At 39.8% G+C, this 27,642-nt stretch overlaps 1 protein-coding gene across 1 annotated transcript in view; it reads left to right on the forward strand.

The window, feature by feature from the left end:
- Positions 1-27,642, forward strand: part of RPGRIP1 (RPGR interacting protein 1) — a 73,418-nt gene that overhangs the window by 40,051 nt on the left and 5,725 nt on the right. Inside the window, 15 exon segments of the mRNA XM_049898613.1 lie at positions 54-200; positions 694-767; positions 2,584-2,729; positions 3,913-4,073; positions 4,550-4,693; positions 5,148-5,298; positions 7,341-7,793; positions 7,932-8,083; positions 8,522-8,864; positions 10,275-10,459; positions 10,747-10,950; positions 11,466-11,601; positions 16,893-16,993; positions 22,020-22,212; positions 26,272-26,356. Of these exon segments, the coding sequence (XP_049754570.1) occupies positions 54-200; positions 694-767; positions 2,584-2,729; positions 3,913-4,073; positions 4,550-4,693; positions 5,148-5,298; positions 7,341-7,793; positions 7,932-8,083; positions 8,522-8,864; positions 10,275-10,459; positions 10,747-10,950; positions 11,466-11,601; positions 16,893-16,993; positions 22,020-22,212; positions 26,272-26,356 (2,675 nt within the window).

A 27,642-nucleotide genomic window follows, 5' to 3' on the forward strand; every position in this document is an offset into this window, starting at 1 on the left:
ACCCTTTGCTGAGTGATATAACCATTTCTAGAATGTCCTTCCATTTGTCTTAGAATCAGGGAATCCTGAGTGTAGCCCATGATGCCCTCCTTGGTCAAGTAAATGAGCTCAGGGCAGAGCTGAAGGAGGAGAGCAAAAAGACTGTGAGCTTGAAGACCCAACTGGAAGATGTAGCCATCCTGCAGGTGACTCTGAAGGAGGTAATTACCATAATAATTAAAAGATTCCATCAGTTATAAATTAAAATTCCAGCTGAGAGATGTTAAGATGTATATCTTGGCAAGAGTGCAATATAGGTATTTCGTTTTTACAACTGAGAAAAATGAGGCTCCAAGTGGTTAAATAATTTTGTCCAGATGACACCATTAGAGGGAAAGCTGGGTTTCATAGTTAGGTCTACCTTCCAAAGCCTTTGCTCTCTCAAAATGTACCATTTCTTCCCTAACAGTAGAAATCCAGGCACCGTGAAAACTTGCATCAGAGCATCTTCATTAATTCCACCAAAAGTTTCCACCCAACATTCAGTTGGTTCAGTTCTCTGTAGTTGAATGGTTCCTCACTCTCCCCAGCACAGACATGGGAGATGAACATAAAAAGCTCCTGCCCTACCCCCTCATTGCTGCAGGAAAGGGAAGAACCTGTGCAGGGCAATTGATTTTAAAGTTATCTCAGGCACTCTACCGTCATTCTTAGTTTCAGGAGAGAGTCGAAGATCTGGAAAAAGAACGAAAATTGCTGAATGACAATTATAACAAACTCTTAGAAAAGTGAGTATCAAGTTTGATTCTTAGGGCATTATTTGCTACAGAAGACAAAAAATTAAAAAAAAAAGACATAGAAAAATGCCTTTTGATTTTTAAAAAATAATATTTAGTATTGATAAGGGTATGGGGAAAACAGTATTCAATATTATTAGTGATAATATAAGTTGGTATAGTCTTTTTACAATTTGACAATATCTCCCAGAATGTTAAGTATGCATGTCTTTTGTACTAAAAAAAACTAGCAAGTCCATTTTTTAAATCAATACTAAAGAAATCCTCCTATGTATATGCAAAGATATCTGTATAAGAACGTTAACAACCCATTGTTTGTTAAAAAAAAAAAAAAGGAAACCACCCAAATTCCCATTGATAGGGGTTTGATTAAATCATGTTGCATCCCTACAATGAAATTCTATGCAGCTGTTAAAAATGAAGTACATCTACATGTCTAAGATATATTTATTATTTAAGAAAAAAAGCAAGTTGCAGAAGAATATGTTAATACTGATCTAATTTATATTGTTATATGTGGACCCACGAATTGTTCCTGAGGTTAATTCTGGAGATATGAAGGGTTTGGGGGATGGCAGAAGGGCATCTTCACTTTTATTTTATATACCTCTATATTATTTCAATTTTTTACAAGGAGCATATATTCATGTATGTCTTTTGTAATTAAAAACATCTGAAAGGTTTAAAAATTAAAAGTGCCTTCTGATACAGTTAATGTCAGTTTTAGGGGGCAGATGGGGGAAGTTATGTGAGAGTATCATGGGAACAAATGATGCTCTTCAACTCAGTGAAACAAAGTGATGTGGGGGTATATCTACTTGGAGAACCCCCTGCAACAAACATTACTATTGTCCTGTTCCCTATATCACTCAGAACATCGTCTTCTGGGGTCATCATGTGATGTATAGTCAGGAAGTGTCAAGCAATCTTAATACTAGTCTAAGCAAGTTGTTCTCAAACCACATTTATTAAAATGATAAATAAGAAAAAGACAGAAACAGAAATAAATCAATACCTCTTCATTTGTGTAAATAATCAAGAATTAGCTGTGTATGTTTTATACTCAAAATGAGTGTGCCCTGTCAGCTAAATTCTGTGGGGTGCAGAGTTGCTGTTGTTGTTATTTGCCATCAGGTTGATTCTGACTCCTGGTGACCCCATGTGTTACAGAGTAGAACTGCTCCATGGGTTTTTTTTTTTTTTTGGTTGTAATCTTAATAGAAGCAGAAAGCCAGGCCTTTTGTTCCATGATACTTCTGGGTGGGTTGGGACCAAAGTGGAATGCAAACTGTTTGCATCACCTAGGGACCTTGAGGTGCAGGGTACAGTTATTGAAAAGTCTAGTCCTGCCCTCTGGTCTAATTTAATCTAGTTCAAAGGCAAGTATTCTCTAAAGTAGCCGTTGGTGAAGGCAAACAGAGGAATAAAGCAAAGAGGAATATTTTGTCCATTATTTCCGATCTTGCAGACCTGAGAATGTCTTGGTACACAGTTCCCTGCCTAAAGAAAGCCATCATGCAGGACACGTTCCTTTGGAAATAGATATGACTTGGGATATTTGTTCAGTGGAATACTTGAGACCTAAACAGAATATTGAGCAACCTGTCAATAGGACCCAAAAGTTCCAAGGCAGTTGGTAAATGACAGTTACAGATAAAGCAGGGGCAGAAAAAAAACATGTAGGGGAATGAGTGATGAACTAGGCCCAGGAGATGCTGAAACTGTATAATAAAGACATCGTATCACATACCTTCGCGTGTCCATCTGACAGCTCTCCCCTGCCTCCTTGTTCACTTCCCATTTTCAGCATGTTGGACAGCAGTGCTCTCCCTCACTGGGGCAGTGAGCTCATAGGAGAACAGCTACAGGATAAAGTCTCTCAGTTGCAGGATCAGCTGAACGCTGAGCTGGAAGAGAAGAGAAAAATCTTACTTCAGTTGAACAGAGAGAAAGGTAGGTTGGGCCTTGAAGAGTTCTCTCAAATGTGGCATTCTCTTTGTGGAGGATGGGAACTTGGGCCACCATTTCCCTACTGTCCACACTTGATCCTATTCTTGACCCTATGGGTCATAGGTAACTAGAATAAGAACACTGGAAATGAGATCATATGTACTGTGAGGAAAACGTGTCACCTACCTAATGTGTATGCTTTTCCCTGTGTAATTTCTTTCCATTTTAGGGAATGCCAATTTTTAATTTATTATGTTTTTAAATGTTTATATTATTTATTGAAAGTACTGAAAATTAATTCCTCTGCCTTTTATCATTCTCAATCAGTGTAGAGGTGACTGGGAGCTGTCTTTTCTGAGCACTGGATATCTGAAAATGAGATGCAAATTAATTACTATTCTTGGTTACCACTACCATCCCCCCTTCCCCAACTTAACTCTGGAATCACAGGAGACAGTTATTCTGGAGATTTTAAAATAGTCTAAGAAAAGACCTTCATCTGAATTCTTTTAGCCTGCCTGGATCTTGATATTTAGTTTTATCAAATTTATATTACATCATATTCTAGTATATTCAAATAGGAGGGTGAGGGAAAAGGAAAATGACATCCAAGAAAAACAGAGGCAGGAAACATAAGAGGATAAATCTTAGAAGTACACACTAAGAACCCTGTGGTATGTATGAAGTACAAGTGAAATCTTGTAAGGACCTTAGCAGTAATCTAATCTAACCCCTTCTCTAATACATGGGTTCCCACACACTAAAAACAGATTATCTTCTTTCTGTGAAACACACACACGCGCATGCGCACACACACACACACACACACTGAAATGACCACCCTCTCTCCAGGTCAGAGTAGGTGTGGAGACAGGTGCTATAAAGAACCAGGACCCTAGAAGTCAGAATGGAATGGGAACAGAGTTGGTAAAATGCTCGTATGGATGGTGCTGTCAAGAGTTGGCCTATCCCAGTTAGCCAAGTGGCTCTGTTGTTCTCCCCTCCACTCTAAGTTTGTAGTGCAAGAGTCAACTCATTTTATTGAACCAATAGGCTAGAAATCCTTTGTAGAAATAAGAGAAAATTGCTTCTCTAAGGGCAAATTCATAAAATGAAGGAAGCATTAGTGGGAAAATTTAATTCACATTTGATTCAACTCTGGTTACTGGATTATTTTTTTCCCCAGCCCAAAACCAGGATCTGAAGCTTGAAGTCACCAACTTGCTTCTGAAGCATCAACAGGAAGTAGAGAGCCTCCAAAAGGAAAACACAATTTCCCAATCTCCTGGAGGGCAATCAGAACCAGCCACTCACCCAGCTCTGTTCCAAGAGGCTCCTCAGATAGAGGTAAGAGCCTCTTTAAACAAACAAGGCCACTCCATAGAGAGAACTCTGGCAAATATTCCTGGAAAAGGTGAAGGGATTAGAAAAATAACTGAATAATATTTTGACTGGATTGAGGACAATATTTGGAGGGATCTGAGAAGGCTGAGAATAGAGATATCTTCATGAGCGCCATACTTTTTTCCCACCCTTTACAGCTCATATAATTTAGAATCTTTTTTCAGATGAGGACTTGAAATGAGATCTGCTGAAGAGCCAACAGCCAATTAGAGCCTATATGCCCTTCCTTCAATGCTGCTACTGAACACGAAGAACTAGGGAAGAGAGCACTTGTGAAGTAATACAAGTCCTCGTTTATGTTTTGGAGTAAATTCTGCTGCTGGCATCTTATCTACTACTAACAACTTCTTTATGCGGAACAGTTATTACTGTACCTATCATATTTATACTCCCTTTTACTAATGCTTTTCCCCCTATAGCCCTATGAATCAAGAAACCAAGAAGAACAGAAGCTGTCCCAGATGTTAAGTGAATTGCAAGCATCGCATGCAGAGACCACATTGGAGCTAGACAAGACTAGAGACATGCTTCTTCTGCAGCGCAAAATCAGCGAGTGTTATAAGGTACAAGAAAAAATGGTATAGGAAAGGGATGGATAAATGGGCACATGGGAGCCACTTATAAGACTGAGAACGAAGCAAGGGTTCATTTCCAGGGTTAGTGCAAGGTGATATGCTGTCCTGTACAAACACAGAAGGTGCTGTTCTTTGAAGAACTTGAGGACTCCCCCAAGCCCATGGCACCTTGGCAATAGAAGCCAATGAAGGGGCCAGCTAATGAAAATGACAGGTGTGGAGCTTCTGGGGTCACTTTTTGTCAGTCCCATAGTACCCTATGGCACTAATAGCACAACTGGTCCTGGAGGGGTCAGTAAGGAGCCCAAGGTTTTCTAGTAGATGAATCTGCCCTGCTAAAGTGATAGCAGAGTCTCCTTTACCCAGCAAGTACTACTTTTCATCTGGGCTCTTTAGATCTGGGTCCCTGAGATAGAAAATCTCAGACATTATTTTGTTTCAGGAGGAGCTGGAGGCGTTGATAACAAAAGCTGATAATGAAAAGAAAGATAACCAAGAGAAACTGGAGAGGTTGAATCAACTGCTAGACCTCAAGAAAGATCGTATCAAGCAGCTGGAAGGTATTTTAAGAAGCCACGGCCTTCCAACATCTGGCAAGTCTTAGTACATTGTTATCCTCGTCTTGGGACCTTTCACACAGCTAACACATATATTTCTCTTTGTGTACCCATTTAAGGACTACCGCTTAGAACTTGGCATGTGACTTATTCCTCTCGTTCTTCTCAGTCCTACCATCTTTGTTGTTTTAACCCGCAGTTTTAGCAACTTCTCTTCTTCCGTCACGTCAGTGTGTTTCTCTGATTTCTACGGAGAGTTTCACTAGGGATCAGCAATTGCTTCAGTGAGTTAATTCTGTTTTGAGAATGAGCCTCACTGTCAGCCCTTGAGTGATATAACTATACTCTGTTGAGATTGTTTCCTTAACTCAGATCTATAAAGCAGTTTTTGTAGATAATACAGCTTCATCAGTCATCTTCCATCATCCTTTTCTGTGATTCTTTTGTAAAATTTCTAAAACTTGTTGCGGTTTAAGGATGTTGACAGTGACGGGGAGAGTGGCTGGATGTTTATGCAGATTTCATACCGTGGCATTTCCTATACTTAGTAAGGTCATGATTTTTTTTTTAGTACAGTCATTGCTGACCAGGGTCTGGTCTCAGCCTAGTACATCAAAAAACTTCACAATGTTATTATACCAGCAGTGAGAGACATGACTAACATTAACCAAATTCACCAGAGACAAATATTTAATTCCAAATGTTCATTTATTATTTTATAATAGTGGCTTTTCCAGTGCTGTCATGAGACTACTTGAAACCACTATTCAGGGCATTCTCTCTGGAAAGCAGAATCAGTAAGCAGGTTTTTTAGTGAACTAGAGTAAGGACAGGTGGATCATTCCAGAGCATGGTTCCTCTGTGCCAGGATGAATATGATAAAAGGCTATATAGCAAAGGAAGCGCCTCCTTGGATTGAAATTCTCATGTCATTCAGATTCAGGGTCTTTCTTCTGGGACAGTACAGAATACATGCCCTTATCTACTTCTGAAGCTTCATTGGTTTTAACCTATATTTCTTTGGTTACTGGTAAAGCTAAAGAGTTTTTCATATATTTATTAGTTATTTGTGTTATTTCTTTTGAGAATTACCTGTGCCTGTCCTTTGTCTATTTCTTAATAGTATCTTATTGATTTGTAGAAGTTCTTTATGTACTAAATTATTAACCCTGTGTCATGTAATACAAAAGTTTAAATATGTTTTCTTTAGTTGTATTAATCTTATCAATTAAGAAACCATTAGTTAATCTCTGTATTTGATCATTTTGGATATGAAGACGTTCTCATGTATCTAGAATATTTTTATTTTACTGTTTTGACTCTAAGAATAGGACCTTCATTATCAACATTGTGGCAACTCTAATGCTGCACATTTTTAAGCAGGCTATATGTCAACGTTTCTGATTGGTTGGACATGGAAGGTAATGCCCAGATTTGGTAGATGATCTATATATCTTTTCATCCCATTGCCAATATTTTCAACCTCTTTCTAGTAAGTCTCCTCCCCTCCTTCTTACTCCATGATTCTTTGACTTAATGTGGATTTTTTGGCTTCTTACTATGAAACGGAAGTATTAACAGAAGGAAGACTTCTGCTCTGGCTGCAGAAGGGGAAGCATTTCTTGGTGGTGCTCAATGTAATAGACACTGTAGCTCTAGCTTGCTATTCTCTCCATAGCCGATATCCCAGACTTATTCTATTTATTGGAAATATTCATGTTTTCTCTTTCTGGTGCTTCTCTAAGGGAATTACCAATTAATGGGATCTTGCTGTAAAGCCAAACAATGTCATCTATGCGGTGAAATTGTGCTTCCGGTGTTTCCCTGAGCTTAGCATTTACTTTCTGATCACTCATTTTGTACCTTCTCTCTAAAGCAAACATTGGATTATTGAGTTATCAGAATTCAAGTCTCCCTGTTGTTATTCTGTTGCTTTTCCTTTTGAATCACATGGTTTCTTCAAATAATCACAATTTAGGATTTCACCATGTTTTTTAGCTTCTTTCTATCTACCCTCCATTACACTAGGGAAGAGCACTCTACCCTTTCATGGATAGGCAGTTTTCTTTCCCCTCTAGAACAGCTCAAGGATGTGGCTTATGGCACCCGACAGTTGTCATTATGTCTGGAAACACTACCAGCCAATAGCAATGAGGATAAAGTGGACATTTCTCTGCTGCATCAAAGTGAAAATCTTTTTGAACTGCACCTTCACCAGGCCTTCCTGACATCTGCTGCCCTGGCTCAGGCTGGTGATACCCAACCTACCACTTTTTGCACCTATTCCTTCTATGATTTTGAAACTCACTGTACCCCATTAGCTGTGGGGCCACAGCCCCTCTATGATTTCACCTCTCAGTACGTGGTGGAGACAGACTCCCTTTTCTTGCACTACCTTCAAGGGGCTTCAGCCCGGCTTGACCTTCACCAGGCTATGGCCAGTGAGTACCACACCCTTGCAGCTGGATGGATTTGCTTTGACAGGGTGCTGGACACTGTGGAGAGGGTCCGTGGCTCTACCACTCTTACTGGTAAGTGGTGTTTGCCTTCAGCAGCTTCCAGGACTAAAGCAGAATTTCCTAAAGTCTGTAGTTCAGCCTCTGCCTTTATTCTTGATCCTTGCCATGCCATCTATATCCTCCATGCCTTTAATACTTTCTGCTACCCAGGAGCTGGTGGAGAGGACTTTGGAGTGCTAGAGTACTGGATGAGGCTTCGCTTCCCCATAAGATCCAGCCTACAGGCATGCAGTAAGCAAAAGAAAGCCCAGACTTATCTGTCAGCTAATGTGCTTGGAGCCTGGGAGGGCCAGGAGGATGAGGTGAGAAAAAGGTTGTACCTATGCATCTCAAAAGAGTGTCAACCATGCAGCTCATCAGAACAGCTCAGTCTTCCACTCTCAATAAGTATTTGTTGAAAGAGAATAACTGTCGTGCCACAACTAGTCCAGATCCTTTCTTAAGTTTGAAATGAAATTATGTCCTTGGAGCTAGCTACCTCTCCTTGCTGTGGAAAAGAAAGAAAGCTTCTCTGTTCCATTCTCTAAGACTAAGGCATGAGCACTAGCATCTCTCTCAGGTAGCTATCTGCCAGAGCCAGCTTCCAGGCAGGTGAGGGTCATTAAGTTTCTCTGTGACCCTAGTCAGCATACAGCACTCCTCTAGGTTGTAGCTCTTCTTCATCAAGAGTGCTGAGCTCCACCTACAACAACTCCCTCAGGCTACCCCTTTCCCTCAACCCAAGACCAACATCTTTCCAGTCCAGATCAAAGGCTTGGAAGCATCAGAATGAGCTGTGGGTGGAGATCATCAGGTGCTATGGCCTCCGAAGTCAACGGCTGGGCACCCAACCCAGTCCATATGCCATGTACCGCTTCTTCACCTTTGCTGACCATGACACTGCCATCATTCCAGCCAGTAACCATCCCTACTTTAAAGACCAGGCTCGATTCCCAGTGCTTGTGACCTCTGACCTGAATCAGTATCTGAGGCGGGAAGCCCTACTTGTGTATGTGTTTGATGATGAAGACTCAGAGCCGGGCTCATACCTTGGCCAAGCCCAAGTGCCCTTGCTGCCTCTTGCACAAAACAAATCTATTAAAGGTGGGAATTCAAGATATATCCCTGTGCTGTCTGCCCAGTGTTGTTTCCCTGTCCTAAGTCTACCTTTCTCTGATACTTGCTTGGAACAGTCTATCTTAAATCCTGCTGAAATGATTTTAGAATATTATCAAGAGCAACTGAGCAGAAAACTTAGAGCCTTGCTGCTCATATGGTAACAGTGGCTTCTGCTTCTTTTCAGTAACAAAAACAAGATTCTTAAATTAGTAGAACCACCAACCTGAATTTCACACCCTCTGTCTCTGAACAAACTTCTTAAAACTCTCTAATTCTTTTCTGTATTTGTCTTTACTTAAGGCCTATTGCTTTTTAGTACATGACTAAATATCTGAGCATAAGCTGTGACTTTAACACTCCCCCTTATTGTGTTCTCTGGATTCTTTTAAACTTCAGATACAAGTTAGAGAAACTTCCATGTCAGCTCATGACAAAGGCAAATTTCTTGGAATGTTTTAATACTGCCTGCCCTAGTTTCACACCTAAACTTTCCAGGTGCACTTAGGAGGGGTCAGCCCCCTGGCTGCAGCCCCAGGAGGGTGAGGCAGGAGTGCCCATGCTCTTACCAGGAAGTGTGTATGGGTACGGCCGGTACCAACCATATTTAACAAGCTTCTGGATATTTAAGAATTGCGTGAGGCCTCCCTCCTCCCAATACCATAACTGCTAAAAAAAGGGATGACGCTTCTGCCCACAACTTCTTTGCAAAAGAGGAGAGGCAGGGTGAACCATCTGTTACAATTTGGAAGTCTGGCATTTGGCAAGTTGACATTTGCTTAAGTTTTCTTGGATTTTGATATTTTAGAAATAAGAACTACTTGAGTGTAGATGATGGTGTTCTTGGTATGACTAAGGCATAGTAAGCATTTTGTAATAGTAATAGTAATGCAGTCTTATTTATTGGTGGGGTGACTGATAACAAGCAAGCTGTATTCCTCTCCATACATCTTTTGACTATCTCTTCCTGAAACCTGGAAATACTCACCTTCCCCTGTAAAGATTCTAAGTAACTGTTATGTTACCTCTGAGTGTATTAGCATCATGATTATTTGATTGATGTTAATTGCTAAGGAGCCCTGGGGGTGCAAAGGTTAAGCACTTGGCTGCTAACCAAAAAGATGGCAGTTCGAACCCAGCCAGAAGCTCTGCAGGAGAAAGACCTGGAGATCTGCTTCTGTAAAGATTACAGGCAAGAAAACCCTATGGGGCAGTTCTACTCTGTCACATGGGCTCCCTGTGAGTTGGAATCAACTCGATGGCACCCAACGATGACAACAATCAGTTACTAACAAAACATGATGAAATTCAAAACTGGGGGAATAAGTGAGGTGCAAATAAACGCTGGTTTGCCTATTTTATGTGATGAGATCTTATTAATGTCCGTGTGTCTCTCAGGTGATTTTAACCTCACTGACCCTGAGGGGAAACCCAATGGATCTATTCAGATGAAACTGGAATGGAAGTCTCACTACCTGCCCCCAGAAAACTTCCTGAAACCAGAAGCTCATACTGAGGAGAGTGCCATCAAGGACAGTTTAGAGACCATATATGAAGAGGAAATGGCTTCCTTTCCTCCCCAGGTAGCATATACAGTGAATTTGAGGGAAAGAGTATTAAAATCGTAGTGAAAGAAATTCCTTCTCTGAATGTGATGTGTGCTGTGAACTTAATCTGCATCCCTCATCATGCCATGAGGCTATTGGTGGAGCAAAACCCTGGGTTTTATTGTGGGGAGTAGAGAGATGGTTTCTGTCTACTCTACGGGAGGAGAGGAATGATGTCTAATGCTAGTTCACAAATTTCTTTCTGGAGTATCAAGGTTGTTAAACCATCATCTTGTCAAGCTGTCTCTGATCCTTTTGCTTAGGACCAGATGGCATCTGTTGAGATTCCCACTGAAGCTGGCCAGGATCATGTAAAGAGAAGACCTCCTCAGGTGGGAGAGATAAAGGAAAAGCAACACCAGATTGAGAGCTACACAAGAAGAAAACATGGCAAAAGAGCAGGCATCCAAGGAAAGAACAGAATGGAGTACCTTAGTCGTAGCATCTTTAGTGAAAATGTACTACAGGTAAAACTGTAGAAACCCTGAAGAAATAAAATATGGGTTGCATATTCCTGAATGTATTATTCTCAAGATAGATGCAGAAGCAGACGAGATAAACAATAGTCGTGGCTATTTGTGGTTAGCACATGTTTTCACAACCACAAGTAGTTTAAGAAACCCTAGACTGTTCATTTCCATTTCGTGTAAGTCAGCAGATTATGGGTTCTCCAGTTTATGCTGAGAACTTCAGTACCACTGTCCTAACTAGTCACTTCCACTTTAAGCGGAAGAAATTGAAGAACAAGTATTTATTGTGTACTTACCTTATACTGGATACTACCTTTTCTGTACCTAACCCCCGCCCCCCATCACTTAACATCTGTTTTTTAAAATTATTTTCTAATTTCATCATGTATTAACCTTTTATTTATTTAAAAACAAGTATTATGAATAACTAATATTAAAAAAGAAAAAAGGGGAGAGGGAAAGAAAGAAAACCAAGATATTACCAGTAATAGTAATGTTGTCTTATTTTGAAGCAGATGAACTACACTGAGTGGAAATTCTCAGGGCTTAAAGTCTCCATAGATGATGATTTAAAAACAAATCAGCAAAAGGAAGAGACTATGACATCAGCCTGCTCAGCATTGAAACAGAGGAAACATCCTGTAAATGGTACTAACTTTTTTGAAATCTCATTCTCCTATTTAATCATTGAATTATTTTATCAAGCCAATTATTTACTTCCTCCCTTCATCTTGCAGTATTAAACTTTTCATGGAAAATTAATACTTAAGAAGATCCTAGGCTCAGTTTTATATTGTCAAGTGTGATGGTTAGGCTAACCAAGCCTGGAATTCTCAAAGAAAGTAACTTTCTCTACATTTATATCTAGCTTACTAGCTAGTTTAGTTACATAAAATATTAACTTGCTCCAAGGTCTTGTGAATTATGGTTACAAAGAAATAGGAGGAGGGGTGTGATTGGCTCATTTGTGATGTTAATCTAAATTTTTCTTATATTAAGGTAAACGTTTTGTGTTAGAATGAAAAGTAGACATAATTCCAGGTTATAGTAATGGTGGACTAGGACATTCAAACCAGCACTCCACTGATGACAAGGCTAACTACATTAAAAATAATCTTCTTAATGCTTTCTTAAAAGCATCAAAGAGCCAACAGGAGAAGGAGGAATTACCTAGCCTACATCAGGGAGATGACTGGAGCTTTAGCTCTGGGACATTGCCAGTCTGGAGAAGGCAGTGGAGAAGTAGAACCATGTTTGTGGTGGACTGTTGGGGCGATAACAGTCTGCATCTGGTGTCTGCCCAGGGTAGGAACCCTGGTGAATTGCCCATTCTCTGCTCTTCGATCCTAAAGGCAGCACCATTCTGAGCCTCTTTTGCTCTTCAAGGCAGAACTCTACTTTGGGGACGCTTGCAAAGATACAGGGACAAGGGCTGACCTGATTCCTTCTAGGACTCCAGATATTGAAGTTATCAGACACAAACTATATAACAACTGTGCTTACTAGGTTCATGGAGATAAAAGTTGAGCTTTAAAATTTCAGCAAGGACAGGATGTTATGGAAATTGATATCGTAAGTTAAAAAATATGTTTTATTTTAAAAGAATTGCAAACTTACATGTGATAAAAAAAGAAAACATAAGTGTTGCAAAAATAGGACAAAAAATTTCCATATATCCTTTACCCAGATTCACCAAATTTTAAGTTTTTGCCTTATCATTTTATTTATTTTTTTCTGTCCCCTTACTCCTATATGTTTCAGTATTTATTGTCCTAATTAAAAGGAAATTCTATTATGTAACCACAGTACAGCTATCAAATTTGCAAAATTTAACATAGATACATTATTATCTCACGTTCAGCTCATATTCAGAATTTGCTGATTGTCCCAATGATGCCCATTATGGCAAGTGTTTTTTTATTTGTTTATGTTTTTTCCTTATCTAGTTCAGGAATATGCATTGCATTTAGTCATGTCTCTTTAGTCTCTTTTAATCTTGAATAATTTGTCAGCTCTTCTTTGTCACTCATATCATATTGACACGAAGAGTATAGGCCAGTTATTCTATAGAATGTCTCTTAATTTGGATTGGTCTGCTGTTTTTTCATAACTAGATTCGGGTTATGAATTTTTCACAGGGCTACCATGGAAATAATGTTACGTCCTTCTCACTGTATCACATTAGGAGGTATATGATGTCAGTTTGTCCCATTATTGGTGGTGTTAACTTTCATCACTTAGTTAAGAAGCATCTGTCAGGTTCTTCCACTGTAATGTTACCATTTTTCCCTTATAATTTTTAAGTTCTCTATGAGAAGATACTTCGAGACTGTATCAATATCTTGTTTCTCATCAAATTTTAATTAGCTAATAATTTTGACATTCACTTATTTTTTCATGAATCAAATATTACAGTAATGACTGCAATAGAAATTATAGAAATGCTAAATATAGGCATTTATCAGAAAGAAAGAGATGAGTTAAAAGGAGTTTAAACACAACTGAAAGGAGAATTGAGGAAAATACCCAGAATGAAGCAAGGAGAAACAACAAGATGGAAAATACAAAAAAAAAAAAAAAGAGGAAAATAGGCATAAAGGATACAATGAGAAGGTCTAAGCCACATTTAATTAAATATAGGAGAGAAGAGAGAAGGGACAGAGATAATATTTAAAGTGATAATGACTTCGACTTTCTCAGAACTAATAAACAACATTAAAATTCAATGAAATCAAACTTAAGCAGCAGGATAAGAATAAATCCAAATCAGACATATCAGGAGTAAAAATGCAGGAAATAAAAGAAAAAATATTATAAGCATCCATTTAAAAAAAAGAAAAGGCCCATCAGTAAGATGGGGAACTGACTTGTCAAGAGCTATAATTGTAGCCTCAAACCAGTGGAAAGATATCTTCAGTGTGCTGAAAGAAAATAACTAACCATCAGCAAGAATTTTCTACCTAGAAAAAATATCTTTCCAGAATGAAAGCAGAGTAGACATTTTTAGACAAGCCAAAATGGAGAGTTTCCTTCCATATATTTAAAAATCGTAAAGATTGTTCTTTAGGCAGAAAAAAATGATCCGAGAAGAAAACCCAAAGATGCAACAAGGAATGAAGCGAAAAGAATGTGGATAAATTCAAATGACTGCATAAGACAAAAAAAATAGCTTTTAGCGTTTAAAATATTATTCAGGATTAAATAGGCAATGCAGTGGGTGGAATGGTGGCCCCCAAAAAGATACATCCATGCCCAAATCTCTAGGACCTGTGAATGTGACATTATTTGTAAAAAGGGTCTTTGCAGGATGTAGGTAAGGGTCTTGAGATGGCAAATCATCCCGGATTATCCAAGTGGGTCCTAAATCTGATGACAAATGTTCTTAGACACACAGAGGGGACACACACAGAAAAGAGAAGGAAGCAATGTGACCATGGAGACAAAGACTGGTGTGATGAGGCCACAAGCCATGGAATGCCTGGAGCCACCACAACTTGGAATAGGCAAGGAATGGATTGTCCTAGCCTAGAGCCTTCCGAGGGAGCACAGCACTGCTGACACTTTGATTTCAGACTTTTGGCCGCCAGAGCTGTGAAAGAATAAATTTCTATTGTTTTAAGCCACCAGGTTTGTGATAATTTATGACAGCCATGTTGTTGTTATGTGCCATCGAGTTGGTTCCAACTCAAAGCGATAGCAGCCATAGGAAACTAAAACAGATAATAGCAAATATTTGAAAATTAAACAACACACTTCAAAATAATCTATGAATCAAAAAAGAAATTCCAAGGATAATTTGAAAACATCTTGAGCTGAATTAAAATGAAAATACAACAATGAAGAGCTAAAGTCAATAATCTAAGCTTCTATCTTAAAAGAAAGATTAGTGTTGACCTATTAGAAGTAAAGACAACAAATAAAAAATCTCACAACAAAAAGCCAGGCTCAGACGACTTTATTGGTGAATTCTATCAAATATTTAAAGGAAATAATGCCAATCCTTCAAAACCTTTTTCAGAAAATAGAAGAGGAGGGAAAACTTCCCAACTCATCCAATTATAAAGCCGTTGTGCGCCGTCAGGTGGATTCTGACTCGTAGCAGCCCTGTAGGACAGAGTGGAGCTGCCCCCATAGGAATTGTAAGGCTTTACGGAAGCAAGCTGCCACATCTTTCTCTCATGGAGCAGCTGGTGGGTTTGAACTGCTGACCTTTTAGCTAGCAGCCAAGTCCTTAACCACCGTGCCACCAGGGCTCCTATTATAAAGTTAATCGTTTGCCCTCAAGTCGAATTCTGACTCATAGTGACTCTACAGGACAGAATAGAACTACCCTATAGGATTTCCATGGCTGGAAGCAGGCTGCTGCATCTTTCTTCTGTGGAATGGCTGGTGGGTTCAAACTGCCAACCTCTCAGCAGCTGAGAGCTTAACCACTGCACCACCAGGGCTCCTATTATAAAGTTAGTATTACCTTAATACCAAAGCAAACTAAAGACAATTAAAAAAACAACTGCAGACCAATATCCATCATAAATATAGGTGCAATATCCTTAACAAATAATATTAGCAAACTAAGTCCAGCAAAATATAAAGCTGTAAAACAGACTGTGTACCTTGACCAAGTGGAATTTAGTCCAGAAATGTGTGCTTATATGTACCATGATACTTGTTATTTAGAGCAAAAATAGTGTAAGCAACACAGAAGCCCATCAACAGTTTCTTACCAGTTGCCATTGAGTTGATTCTGACTCACACACTCAGCTGCTCACTGAAAGGTTGGATGTTTGAGTCCACCCAGAGACTTCTTGGAAGAAAAGCCTGGCAATCTACTTCAGAAACATAATGCATTGAAAACCCTGTGGAGCACAGTTCTACTCTGGCACACATGAGATCACCATCAACAATAAACTAGATAAAGAAATTGTAGTTTATTCACATAATGAAATACTATGTACCAACAAACATGAAAAAAATCTATAGTTCTTTACAATAGTTACAGTTTTGGGGCCCTGGATGGCTGGTCTTCAGTTGACACCACATCTGCTCCCATATAATAAAACGGAAGTTCCAGGGCTCCACTCAGCAAGCAAGACCCTTATGAACAAGGTGACTCTTCCCAGTGGTCCTCAATGGGGCACCTGAGGAACAACGCCCAGTGGAAGCTTTTACTGGGAGAGCTCAACTGGAGCTGGTGGATCCATTTTCAAGATGGCCCACTCTAACAGCTAGCAAATCGGTCCTGGTTGTCAGCTGGGAGTTCAGCCGGGGCCTTCTGTAGGTTGCTTGGACCTCCTCACAGGTTGGTGGCTGGGTTGCAGGAAGAGAGTCCTAAAAGAAAAGGCAAAGGTGCATGGCATTTTTACATTCTAGTGATGGCATTTACCATCACTTCCCACCATAGTCTTTTGGTTGAGGCAATCTCAAAGATCCACTTCAGTTTAAGGGGAGGGGACATAGACCCTACCACTCAATGGGAGGAGTTTCAAGGTCACACTAAGAAGAGCATGTGAGATGGCAGATACTGCTTGAGGCCATCTTTGGGAAGTACAGTCTGCCATACCCTGGTTTTACTGCTTTTCCTTGGCTTGGCTATTTTCTCCAGCCCGTACAAAAGAACAATCTTCCTTTCCTTTCCTTCCCTTCCTTCCTACCTCTCTTTTCTTTCTTTCATTCTCTTACTCTCTTTTCTTCCTTCCCTCCTCCCTTCCTTCTCCCCCACTTCTTCCTTTCTTTTCCGAAATGAAATGTGTGTATTTGGCAAACTTCCAAATAATCGAATCTTTGAAAAAGAGGGCTTGATTCTGAGTAAATGTAGCCAAAATCTAGATACTCAGAAGTAGTAATCAGACAATGGGTTGGCCATGTGGGTACTGGGTCTTTTCTTGGGTTGGACAGGGTGCTCTGAAATAGTTATATAACTCCAGATTCTTTTCTACCAGGTCAAGAATCCTATGAAGAAGCTTCTGAAGTCAGTGAAACACAGACTACCGATAGTGATGACATCATAGTGATACCCATATCTCAAAAATATCTTAAGGCAGTAAGTAGTGTATTGTAAGCAATGACAGTTAATGTGCTTAATAACCAACCTATGTGGAGTTCAAATCCCATTTTAATGAGCTTGCTGGGAAATTCAAGTTATTTAGTTAAATTTACGTTGAGTGTGAATGGAAGTCTATTGATACAGTAGGGTAAAAGGATCATTTTCTTCATTTGGTGTCAATGAGGACTTGCTTCAACTCTTCTCTCTGCCTATTTGGGTCCCCTGCCAACCTCCTCTTGTTCCCACACCCTTCATTGTGTTGTGTGATTCAAGATTCCAGTGCTGAATTATGGCCCTTTATAGCCACCTGGGAAGAGCAGGTTAACGCTGGGAGGTGGAGGCTGAAAGAGAGGAAAGGACTCTACATGGGAGGCCACAAAGAGATCTTCAGTTTCTACAGTTTTTGACCCAACATTGAAAGCTATAAAACCTGTAATTACAATTGTTTATGAAAATTTCAATCTCAAGTCCCTTTTGGAACTAATCGAGAATGGATGGATAAATAGGTAGGTAGATAGAGAGCTGTAGATATAGATATAGGTATGTATGAATATATCCAATAATTTTCAACAGTAGTTGTTGGGGTTACAGATGAGGTAGAAAACATAATCACTTTTCTTGAGACACTAGAATGCTACCTAGGTGCTCAAAAATGTTTGTCAGATGAGGGACTGAATGAAAGATTAAAATTGAATTTAAGGATTATGAATCTCATTAGAAACAATAGAGAATAATACAAGATGACTCAAAATGAAGTGGCTAGATTATGTGATATAAATTCTAAGGTTTGTTGCCTTTGTAGAGGTCAGAAAAATCTTTCTTGGAAGTCAGAACTTGTACTGAGGGCTTACAGGAAAATGAAGAATATTAGAGTGGGGAGAAACAACTCAGAGTCAGTAGACTTAACATGTAATATGGCAAATATTTAAGTCTATCTTCTGAAATTTTGTCTGTCTTACCTTTTTTTCAGACATTATGTAATTGATATCTTGGCACATATTTAGAAGGCAGTTTAGAACCACTGTTATAATGGGATGTTAGAGTTAGGCAACCCCTTCAATATCATCATAAAGGTGAAGAAGATTAAATGATGTGTCCAAGATTATAGCACTAGTCACTGACAGAGGTAGAACTCCAGTCACAGTTTCTAAATGATGCAACTTTTCAAGTCAACCAAAAAAGCTGCCAGCTGATCAGCAAAATTTTGAACTGTAACAAGTCAGTCAGATTACATTAAAAATGTTATCCTCATTAAAGGCTCCTAAGCAAGATGTCATAGGAGCCCTGGTGGCACAGTGGTTCAGAGCTTGGCTGCTGTCCAAAAGGTCGGCAGTTCTAATTCACCAACCTCTCCTTGGAAACCATATGGGGCAGTTCTACTCTGTCCTACCTGTTGCCCTCAAGTCAATGCCAACTCATAGCGACCCTATAGACAGGGACTGAATAAAGCCTCCATGTGCACCTGGCTCAAATTTGAATCTTATTTATCAAGCATGGATCCTGCTAATTAACCTGTGTTCTCAGAATAAAATTGATGTAGTCTGCATAATTATGGATTTCAGATATTTGGCCCAGGATTATTAGCTAGTTTAAAATTTCCAAAAATCACACAAGTAAGATCTAAATCAAAAGGAAACCCGTTGCCATTGCACTGATTTCAACTCATGGCGACCGTATAGGACAGAGTAGAACTGCCCCATAGTGTTTCCAAGGAGTGGCTGATGGATTCGAACTGCCGACCTTTGGCTAGCAGCCGTAGCTCTTAATCACTACACCACCAGAGTTCCACAAGTCAGATAGGAATACATTTTTCTTTAAAAAAATTAAGAATATTATTTTAAAAAATAAGAATATTGTTTTGAATTTTGGAATATATGTCTCTGAATGATTTGGGTAGTGATTGTTAAATGGGAACCTAATTTGCTATGTAAACTTTGATTGAAATCACAATAAAATATTATTAAAAAAAATAAGTAAATAAAACAGACTTTATCAAACCCCCCCAACTCCCCCAAAAAAGATAAGTGAAATCTGAGAGAACTAGATAGAACTTGATGGGACTGCCTTGTTTTTCCAGGTCTTGAAAGTTTTCCTCCTTTGACAGAGTGTAGTCTTATCACTTTTCTCTCTCTCCTTTTAGTAGAAAATATTTGAGTTTTCCTTTCCTGACAATTTTCTGCCTTACACAGGTTCTGGTTCCACAGGTTTTACTGTATATAGTATCAGTAAGTTATTAATATTATATATAGACAGTCACATATATAACCTTAAAAAGTCAGGTAAACTGCATCATCCTGAGACCAGAAGAACTAGATGGTGCCCGGCCACAACCGATGACTGCCCTGACAGGGAACACAACAGAGAACCCCTGAGGGAGCAGGAGAGCAGTGGGATGCAGACCCCAAATTCTCAAAAAAGACCAGACTTAATGGTCTAAATGAGACTAGAAGGACCCCGGAGGTCACAGCCCCCAGACCTTCTGTTGGCCCAGGACAGGAACCATTCCTGAAGCCAACTCTTCAGACATGGATTGGACTGGACAATGGGTTGGAGAGGGATGCAGATGAGGAGTGAGCTACTTGGATGAGGTGGACACTTGAGACTATGTTGGCATCTCCTGCCTGGAGGGGAGATGAGAAGGTAGAGGGGGTTAGAAGCTGATGAAATGGACATGAAAAGAGAGAGTGGAGGAGGGAGAAGGCTGTCTCATGAGGGGGAGAGTAATTGGGAGTATGTAGCAAGGTGTATATGGGTTTTTATGTGAAAGACTGACTTGATTTGTAAACTTTCACTTAAAGCACAATAAAAATTATTTTTAAAAAAGTCAGGTGAAATGGCCTTCCTTTAATTTTTTTTTAATTTTTATTGTGCTTTAAGTGAAAGTTCACAAATCAAGTCAGTCTCTCATACAAAAATTTATATAGACCTTGGTATATACCCCTAATTGCTCTCCCCTTAATGAGACAACTGGCTCCTTTCCTCCACTCTCTCTCTCTTTTTTTTTTTTTAAACAATTTTTATTGTGCTTTAAATGAAAGTTTACAAATCAAGTCAGTCTCTCACACAAAAACCCATATACACCTGGCTACACACTCCCAATTACTCTCCCCCTAATGAGACAGCCTGCTCTCTCCCTCCACTCTCTCTTTTTGTGTCCATTTCGCCAGCTTCTAACCCCCTCTACCCTCTCATCTCCCCTCCAGGCAGGAGATGCCAACCTAGTCTCAAGTGTCCACCTGATCCAAGAAGCTCACTCCTCACCAGCATCCCTCTCCAACCATTGTCCAGTCCAATCCATGTCTGAAGAGTTGGCTTCGGGGATGGTTCCTGTCCTGGGGTAACAGAAGGTCTGGAGGCCATGACCACTGGGGTCCCTCCAGTCTCAGTCAGACCATTAAGTCTGGTCTTATGAGAATTTGGGGTCTGCATCCCACTGCTCTCCTGCTCCCTCAGGGGTTCTGTGTTGTGTTCCCTTTCAGGGCAGTCATCGGTTGTAGCCGGGCACCATCTAGGTCTCCTGGTCTCAGGCTGGTGTAGTCTCTAGTTTATGTGGCCCTTTCTGTCTCTTGGGCTCGTAATTACCTTGTGTTCTTGGTGTTCTTCATTCTACTTTAGTCCAGGTGGGTTGAGACCAATTGAGGCATCTTAGATGGCCGCTTGCTAGCGTTTAAGACCCCGGACGCTGCTCTCCAAAGTGGGATGCAGAATGTTTTCTTAATAGATTTTATTATGCCAATTGACTTAGCTGTCCCCTGAAACCATGGTCCCCAAACCCCTGCCCCTGCTATGCTGGTAAAATGGCCTTCCTTTTAAATGTATTAGCTAAAATGATCTGTGAATAATTAAAACAGTAAAATTTTCAAATTGAAAAGAAGCAATGCTTACCCTTACCACTTGCCATGCACTGTCATGTTTTCTATTCCATTCTGCTCTGTTCTTTTATTTTTAGAAAATGTTAGTGAAGCCCACTGAACTGATTCATCAAAGTGTCAAAACCCACATTTTGGAAAACACTGTAGAGAGTTAACAGTGTGTACAGTGGGTATTGTGGAAGGGTTTTGTGGGGGCTGTTGAGAGGGAAACTCCAAGTAGTATCATCTTCCTTTTAAAACGTACCCCCAGATGATTCTGATACAGTTGACCCCAGGACTATACTTTGAGAAATCATACCTGCTATTCTAGGCAAAGAGCTCCACTTGCTTCCTCAGGGAAGAAAAGATTGGGAGCGAAGGGCGGGCCTTAAGAGAAGTAGCGGGGATTGGCCTGGCAACTTAGAGGAAAGAAGCAGCCAGGCGGAAACTTAGAGATGGAAGGGGAAACTATGGCTGGTAGGGGTCATCCTGGGTTGACTCATTACTACTGTCACGACTTGCTGCCCCACTATGGAAGGAGGGGACTTATGTTGGGCTTATGTGACTTCTTGAAGCTAGAGAGATGCCAGCCTCCATCTGGTATCCCTAATGCCAAGAGTGGACACAGAGACAATTAAGACAGTGAGTAGTGCTGCGGCAGCTACCCTGAAGTGGAAATGGAAGTACTGGTGTTGCTGCGGAGGGCAGGGTACTCTGATAGCTTGTACTTAGGTGGGCCCAGGAAGCAGTTACTTGCTGTAGTGGCCAAAGCAGCTACTACCTCTTCATTATCAATGTGTAGGTTTCTTAAGTCCTAATTTTGGGGAAATGCTGGCTTGGTTTTCATTGAGAAAGCTTAAGAAAAAATACCTGTTTGGAAATTTTCTCGACTGTTTTGTATATGGAGATGGCTGGGAAAGGCTGGGCTGGAATGATTCACTGGACTGGGAAATAGAACAACTGGGTTCTCTTCACAAATTTCCCCCAGATGAGCTGTGGCAGTTCAGTCAAGTTGCCTCTTAGTGCCAGTTTTACCTATAATTGATTCTCAAGGAGTGGTATGTTGGATGGAGGGTGCCTATGACTGATTTCTAGAGAGTAATGTGTCATTAGATGGAGTACAATGCTTAGAGCATCGCTAACCTTTAGAAAATAAATATTTTTCTTATCAGGATTCAGAGAAGATGTGCATTGAAATTATCTCCCTGGCCTTCTACCCAGAGGCTGAAGTGATGTCTGATGAGAACATAAAACAGGTGTACGTGGAGTATAAATTCTATGATATACCCCTGTCAGAGACAGAGACTCCAATATCCCTGAGGAAGCCGAGGGCAGGAGAAGAGATTCACTTCCACTTTAGCAAGGGTGAGGCACTGTGTGTGGTTTTGGGGAGAGGAGGCTGACAAATGCTTAGAATGACAGAGCAGAACTACCACTGGACTTCTTATGGGGTTGATTCGATCATTTTACTTATCAAATATCATATATGCATGTGGTTTAAAAAAAATCAAGTAGGCTAAAAAGATTTTAATTAAAAGTCATCAGTCCTTTACTCCACCCTTCTCCACAAACCAAGCTGCAGTCCACCACAACCACTTTTAACTTTTTCAGCTATCTCTGATGTTTACCTCCATGTTTCTAAATAAAGTTTCTATTATGATTTCCTAATGTCCCAATATTAGACATGGTCCACTGGCTTCCTATCTTGGTACATAAATTTAGATCTCTCTCACCACACCCATGACCCTTCCCTCCTATATAGTTTGATCATACTTTTTGTTTAAACCAATTTTAATTGTTTATATTATTATAAATATGTAAATATTAATTCTTGCAGAGCCAAGTAGTATGACCTTAACTATATATTTTTTCTGGTTTACTATTTTGTTTGCCTCAATTTTTCATTTGTTTTATTTTAATTATACCTATTGATAATTCTTTTCACATCCTTTGGAAACCCTGGTGGTGTAGTGGTTAAGTGCTACAGCTGCTAACCAAAAGGTTGGCGGTTTGAATCTACCAGGCACTCCTTGGAAACTCTATGGGGCAGTTCTACCCTGTCCTATAGGGTTGGTATAAGTTGGAATTGACTCGATGGCAATGGGTTGGGTTGGTTGGTTAACACCCTCAAGTAATCAAACCTATTAAATAATTTTTTTCTGGAGAAACTCTCTCCATCCTTTTGTACCCCTCTAGCCCATTGTTTAGCTTTTATCCCACTGCTGCTATCCCCAAAATTTGATTTAATTCTCTTCTATACTGGCTTTCCTGTCTCCTGGATCCTGTTAGATGCTCTGTATTCATTAATTTCCTTATTGTAATGGATCATCCCTCCCTCATCTCTCAGTTTGTTGTACTGTAGTGTCTCGCATATTGCTGTGATGCTGGAAGCTATGCCACTGGTGTTTCAAATACCAGCAGGGTCACCCATGGTGGACAGGTTTCATCTGATCTTCCAGACTAAGGCAGACTAGGAAGAATGACCTGGCAGCCTACTTCTGAAAAAATCAGCCAGTGAAAACCTTATGAATAGCAGCGGAACATTGTCTGATAATAGTGCCAGAAGGTGAGCTCCCCAGGTTAGAGGGCACTCAAAATACGATAGGGGAAGAGCTGCCTCCTCAAAGTAGAGTCTACCTTAATGATGTGGATGGAGTAAGCTTTCAGGACCTTGATTTGCTGATGTGACACGACTTAAAGTGAGAAGAAACAGCTGCAAACATCAATTAATAATTGAAACATGAATGTACGGAGTGCGAAACTAGAAAAATTAGAAGATGTCAAAAATGAAATGGAACACATAAAAATCAATGACTTAGGCATGGATGAGCTGAAATGGACTGGTATGGGCAATCTATGGTCTACTATGCTGGGAATGATAAAATGAAGAGGAATGACATTACATTCCTTGTCAAAAAGAACTTTTCAAGATCTATCCTGAAGTACAACACTGTCAGTGATAGGAAAATATCCATACGCCTACAAGGAAGACCAGTTATCAAATCTATGTACCAACCATTACTGCCAAAGATGAAAAAATTGAAGATTTTTACCAACTTCTGCTATCTGAAATTGATCAAACATGCTCTCAAGTTGCACTGATAATTACTCATGATTGAAATGTGGAAGTTGGAAACAAAGAGGAAGGATTGGTAGTTGGAAAATATGGCCTTGGTGATAGAAATGATGCAGGAGATTGCATGATAGAATTTTGCAAGACCAACGACCTATTCATTAGAAAAAATTTTTTCAATAACATAAATGGTGACTATACACATGGACCTCACCAGATGGAATACACAGGAATCAAATCGACTACGTCTGTGGAAAGAGATGATGGAGAGGCTCAATATCATCAGTGAGAACGAGGCCAAGGGCCCTATTGTGGAACAGACCATCAATTGCTCATATTCAAGTTCAAATTGAAGAAGAAAATTAAAACAAGCCCACGAGGGCCAAAATATGCTCTTGAGTATATCCCACCTGAATGTAGAGACCATCTCAAGAATAGATTTCACGAATTGAACACTAATGACCAAAGACCAGGCGAGTTGTGGGTTGGCATCAAGGACATCATGCATTAAGAAAGCAGAAGGTCATTAAAAAGACAGGAAAGAAAGAAAAAACCAAAATGGATGTCAGAAGAGACTCTGAAACTTACTCTTAAACATAGAGCAAGTAGCTAATATGACTGGAAGAAATAACGAAGTACAAGAGCTGAACAGAAAGGGTGGTTCAAGAAGACAAATTAAGCATTATAATGAAATGTGCAAAGACCTGGAGTTAGAAAACTAAAAGGAAAGAAAGAACATGCTTGTATTTATCAAGCTGAAAGAATTCAAGAAAAAAATCAAGTCTCAAGTTTCAGTATTCAAGGATTCCATGGGCAAAATACTGAATGATGCAAGAAGCATCAAAAGAAGATGGAAGGAATACAGTCACTGTACCAAAAAGAATTGGTCAATGTTCAACCATTTCAGGAGGTAGCATATGCTCAAGAACTGATGGTACTAAAGGAAGAAGTCCCCGCTGCACTGAAGCCATTGGCGAAAAACAAGGCTCCAGGAATTGATGGAATACCAATTGAGATGTTTCAACAAACAGATGCAATGCTGGAAGCGCTCGTTCATCTTTGAGAAGAAATTTGGAAGACAGCTGCCTGGCCAACTGTTGGGAGGAGATCCACATTTGTGCCTATTCCAAAGAAAGGTGATCCAACGGAATGCAGAAATTATTGAACAATATCATGAATATCACAGGCAAGAAAACTTTGCTGAAGATAATTCCAAAACTGTTGCAGCAGTACATTGACAGGGACCTCCCAGAAATTCAAGCCAGATTCAGAAGAGGAGGTGGAATGAGAGATATCATTGCTGGTGTCAGATGGATGTTGGCTGAAAGCAGAGAACACCAGAAAGATTTTTTTTTTTAACCTGTGTTTTATCAACTATGTAAAGGCATTAGACTGTGTGGATTATAACAAATTAAGGATAACATTGAGGAGAATGGGAATTCCAGAACCCTTAATTGTGCTTATGCAGAACCAGTACATAGACCAAGAGGCAGTCGTTCAAACAGAACAGGGGGATACTGCCTTGTTTAAAACCAGGAAAGGTGTGTGTCAAGGTTATATTCTTTTACTATACTTATTCAATCTGTATACTGAGCAAATAATCTGAGAAGCTGGACTATATGAAGAAGAATTTGGCATTAGGATTGGAAGAAGACTTATTAACAACCTTTGATATGCAGATGACACAACCTTGCTTGCTGAAAGTGAAGAGGACTTGAGGCACTTACCGTATTTTTACACGAATAACAGGTGTTGTTTATTTTTGCCAACTGGACTTCCACCTCGCGAAATATTTTCCTAGGCATGCTATATGCGTTATATGCAGGGGCATGTTATTTATGTGGGTGGGTTATTTGCGAAAAACATGGTACTGTTGAAGATCAGACTACAGCCTTCAGCGTGGATTATACCTCAACATAAAACAAAAATCTGCATAACTGGACCGATAAGGGATAAAATATTGAATTCCTTAGAATCCTTCTAGCCGTGGAATGGTGAGAGCACATTTATTTTGGCATATAGCATAATAGCTTTACATACAGTTTATAAGGGTCTACAAACTTTTTCTTAAAAGGCCAAATAGTACATATTTTAAGCTTTGTGGCCCATACAGTCTGTCACAACCACTCAACTTTGCTGGCATAGCTGGAAAGCAGCCATACACAATATGTAAACAAATGGACATGGCTGTGCTCTAATAAAACTTTATTTATAAAGACTGGGGGGCCAGCCCAAGGGCCCTAGTCTGCCAACTTCTGCTTTATATCACTGTTGTTACTGCTTATGAGGGTCTTAGTGCAGTAACAGAAACTGCACATGACTTTTTTTTTTTTTTCTTTTCCTTAACGCAGTGATAGACCTGGACCCATTGGAGCAAAAAGGTCGAAGGCAATTTCTGTTCACCATGTTGAATGGAGAAGATCCTGACCAAGGACAGTAAGTATCTGCTTTTCCACTTTGGAAGAAAGGGATGTTTAGACAGGAACTGTAGTTTGAGTTTGGTTTCGTGCCGATGCTGAATATTTTGATAACTTCTTTCAAATAACTTAGCCTTAGTGAATTTCCAGTCTTCTTCTGTCTAATTTATGTTTGTGACTACTTGATCAATTACATAATTTCATAGGTTTAGTTCAGTTCTCATCCATGCCAGCCCCCATGGGGACTTTTTTTGTGGCAGAGGTTTAATTGAATACAAACAGTGCCCAATAGGGAATGGGCAAAATGTTTTGATCCAATCAAATCTAATTTGATTTGTTTCTCACACACAGTGCTGTTGCTAGCTTCCCAAATATTATGTCTTCATAATATTAATTTTATATTTAGATTTTTAAGTATTTTATTTATAGGAATATTCTGACTTTGTAATAGCTGAAGTAAATTCTGGGTCTGCTTTAAAATTTTAGGAAAGTCAATTTTCTTTATTATACCTGTAATCTGAGAAGGTTTCCTTTTAGAGTTTCCAGATAAAATACAGGGGACATACTTACACTAAAAAATTCAAATTTAACTGGGCATTTAGCTAAACAAGACAAATAAGGGCATCTTGTATTTGTTAAAGTTTGTTTAACTAAATCTCACTCCTCTGTATGCATGTGGGTAAGAAACGGGGGCTGATTTTTTAAAAATTTATTTGTTGTGCTTTAGGTGAAAGTTTACAAATTAAGTCAGTCTCTCATACAAAAAGCCATACACACCCCATTGTGCTCTCCCAGCTGCCCTCCCCTTAATGAGACAGCATATTCCTTCTCTTCACCCTATATTCCCTGTGTCCATTCAACCAGCTCCTGTCCCTCTCTTCCTTCTCATCTCGCCACCAGACAGGAGTTGCCCATATAGTCTCATGTGTCTACTTAAGCCACGAAGTTCACTCCTCACCAGCATCATTATAGTCCAGGCCAATATCTGCCTGTACAGTTGTTTTTGGGAATGGTTCCAATTTTGGACTTCCAAAGGGTCTGGGGACCATGACCGTCAGGGTCCCTCTGGTCTGTCAGACCATTAAGCCTGGTCTTTTTTATGAGAAGAGAGTTTAAGATCTGCATCCCACTATTCTCCTGCTCCATCAGGGATTCTCTGTTGTGTTCCATGTCAGGGCAGTGATTGTTGTAGCCAGGCACCATCTAGTTCTTCGGGTCTCAGGCTGATGGACTCTCTGGTTTATGTGGCCCTTTCTGTCTCTTGGGCTCATATTTACCTTGTGTCTTCAGTATTCTTCATTCTTC

Source organism: Elephas maximus, chromosome 10 (assembly GCF_024166365.1).
Source record: "Elephas maximus indicus isolate mEleMax1 chromosome 10, mEleMax1 primary haplotype, whole genome shotgun sequence".
Lineage (NCBI taxonomy): Eukaryota > Metazoa > Chordata > Mammalia > Proboscidea > Elephantidae > Elephas > Elephas maximus.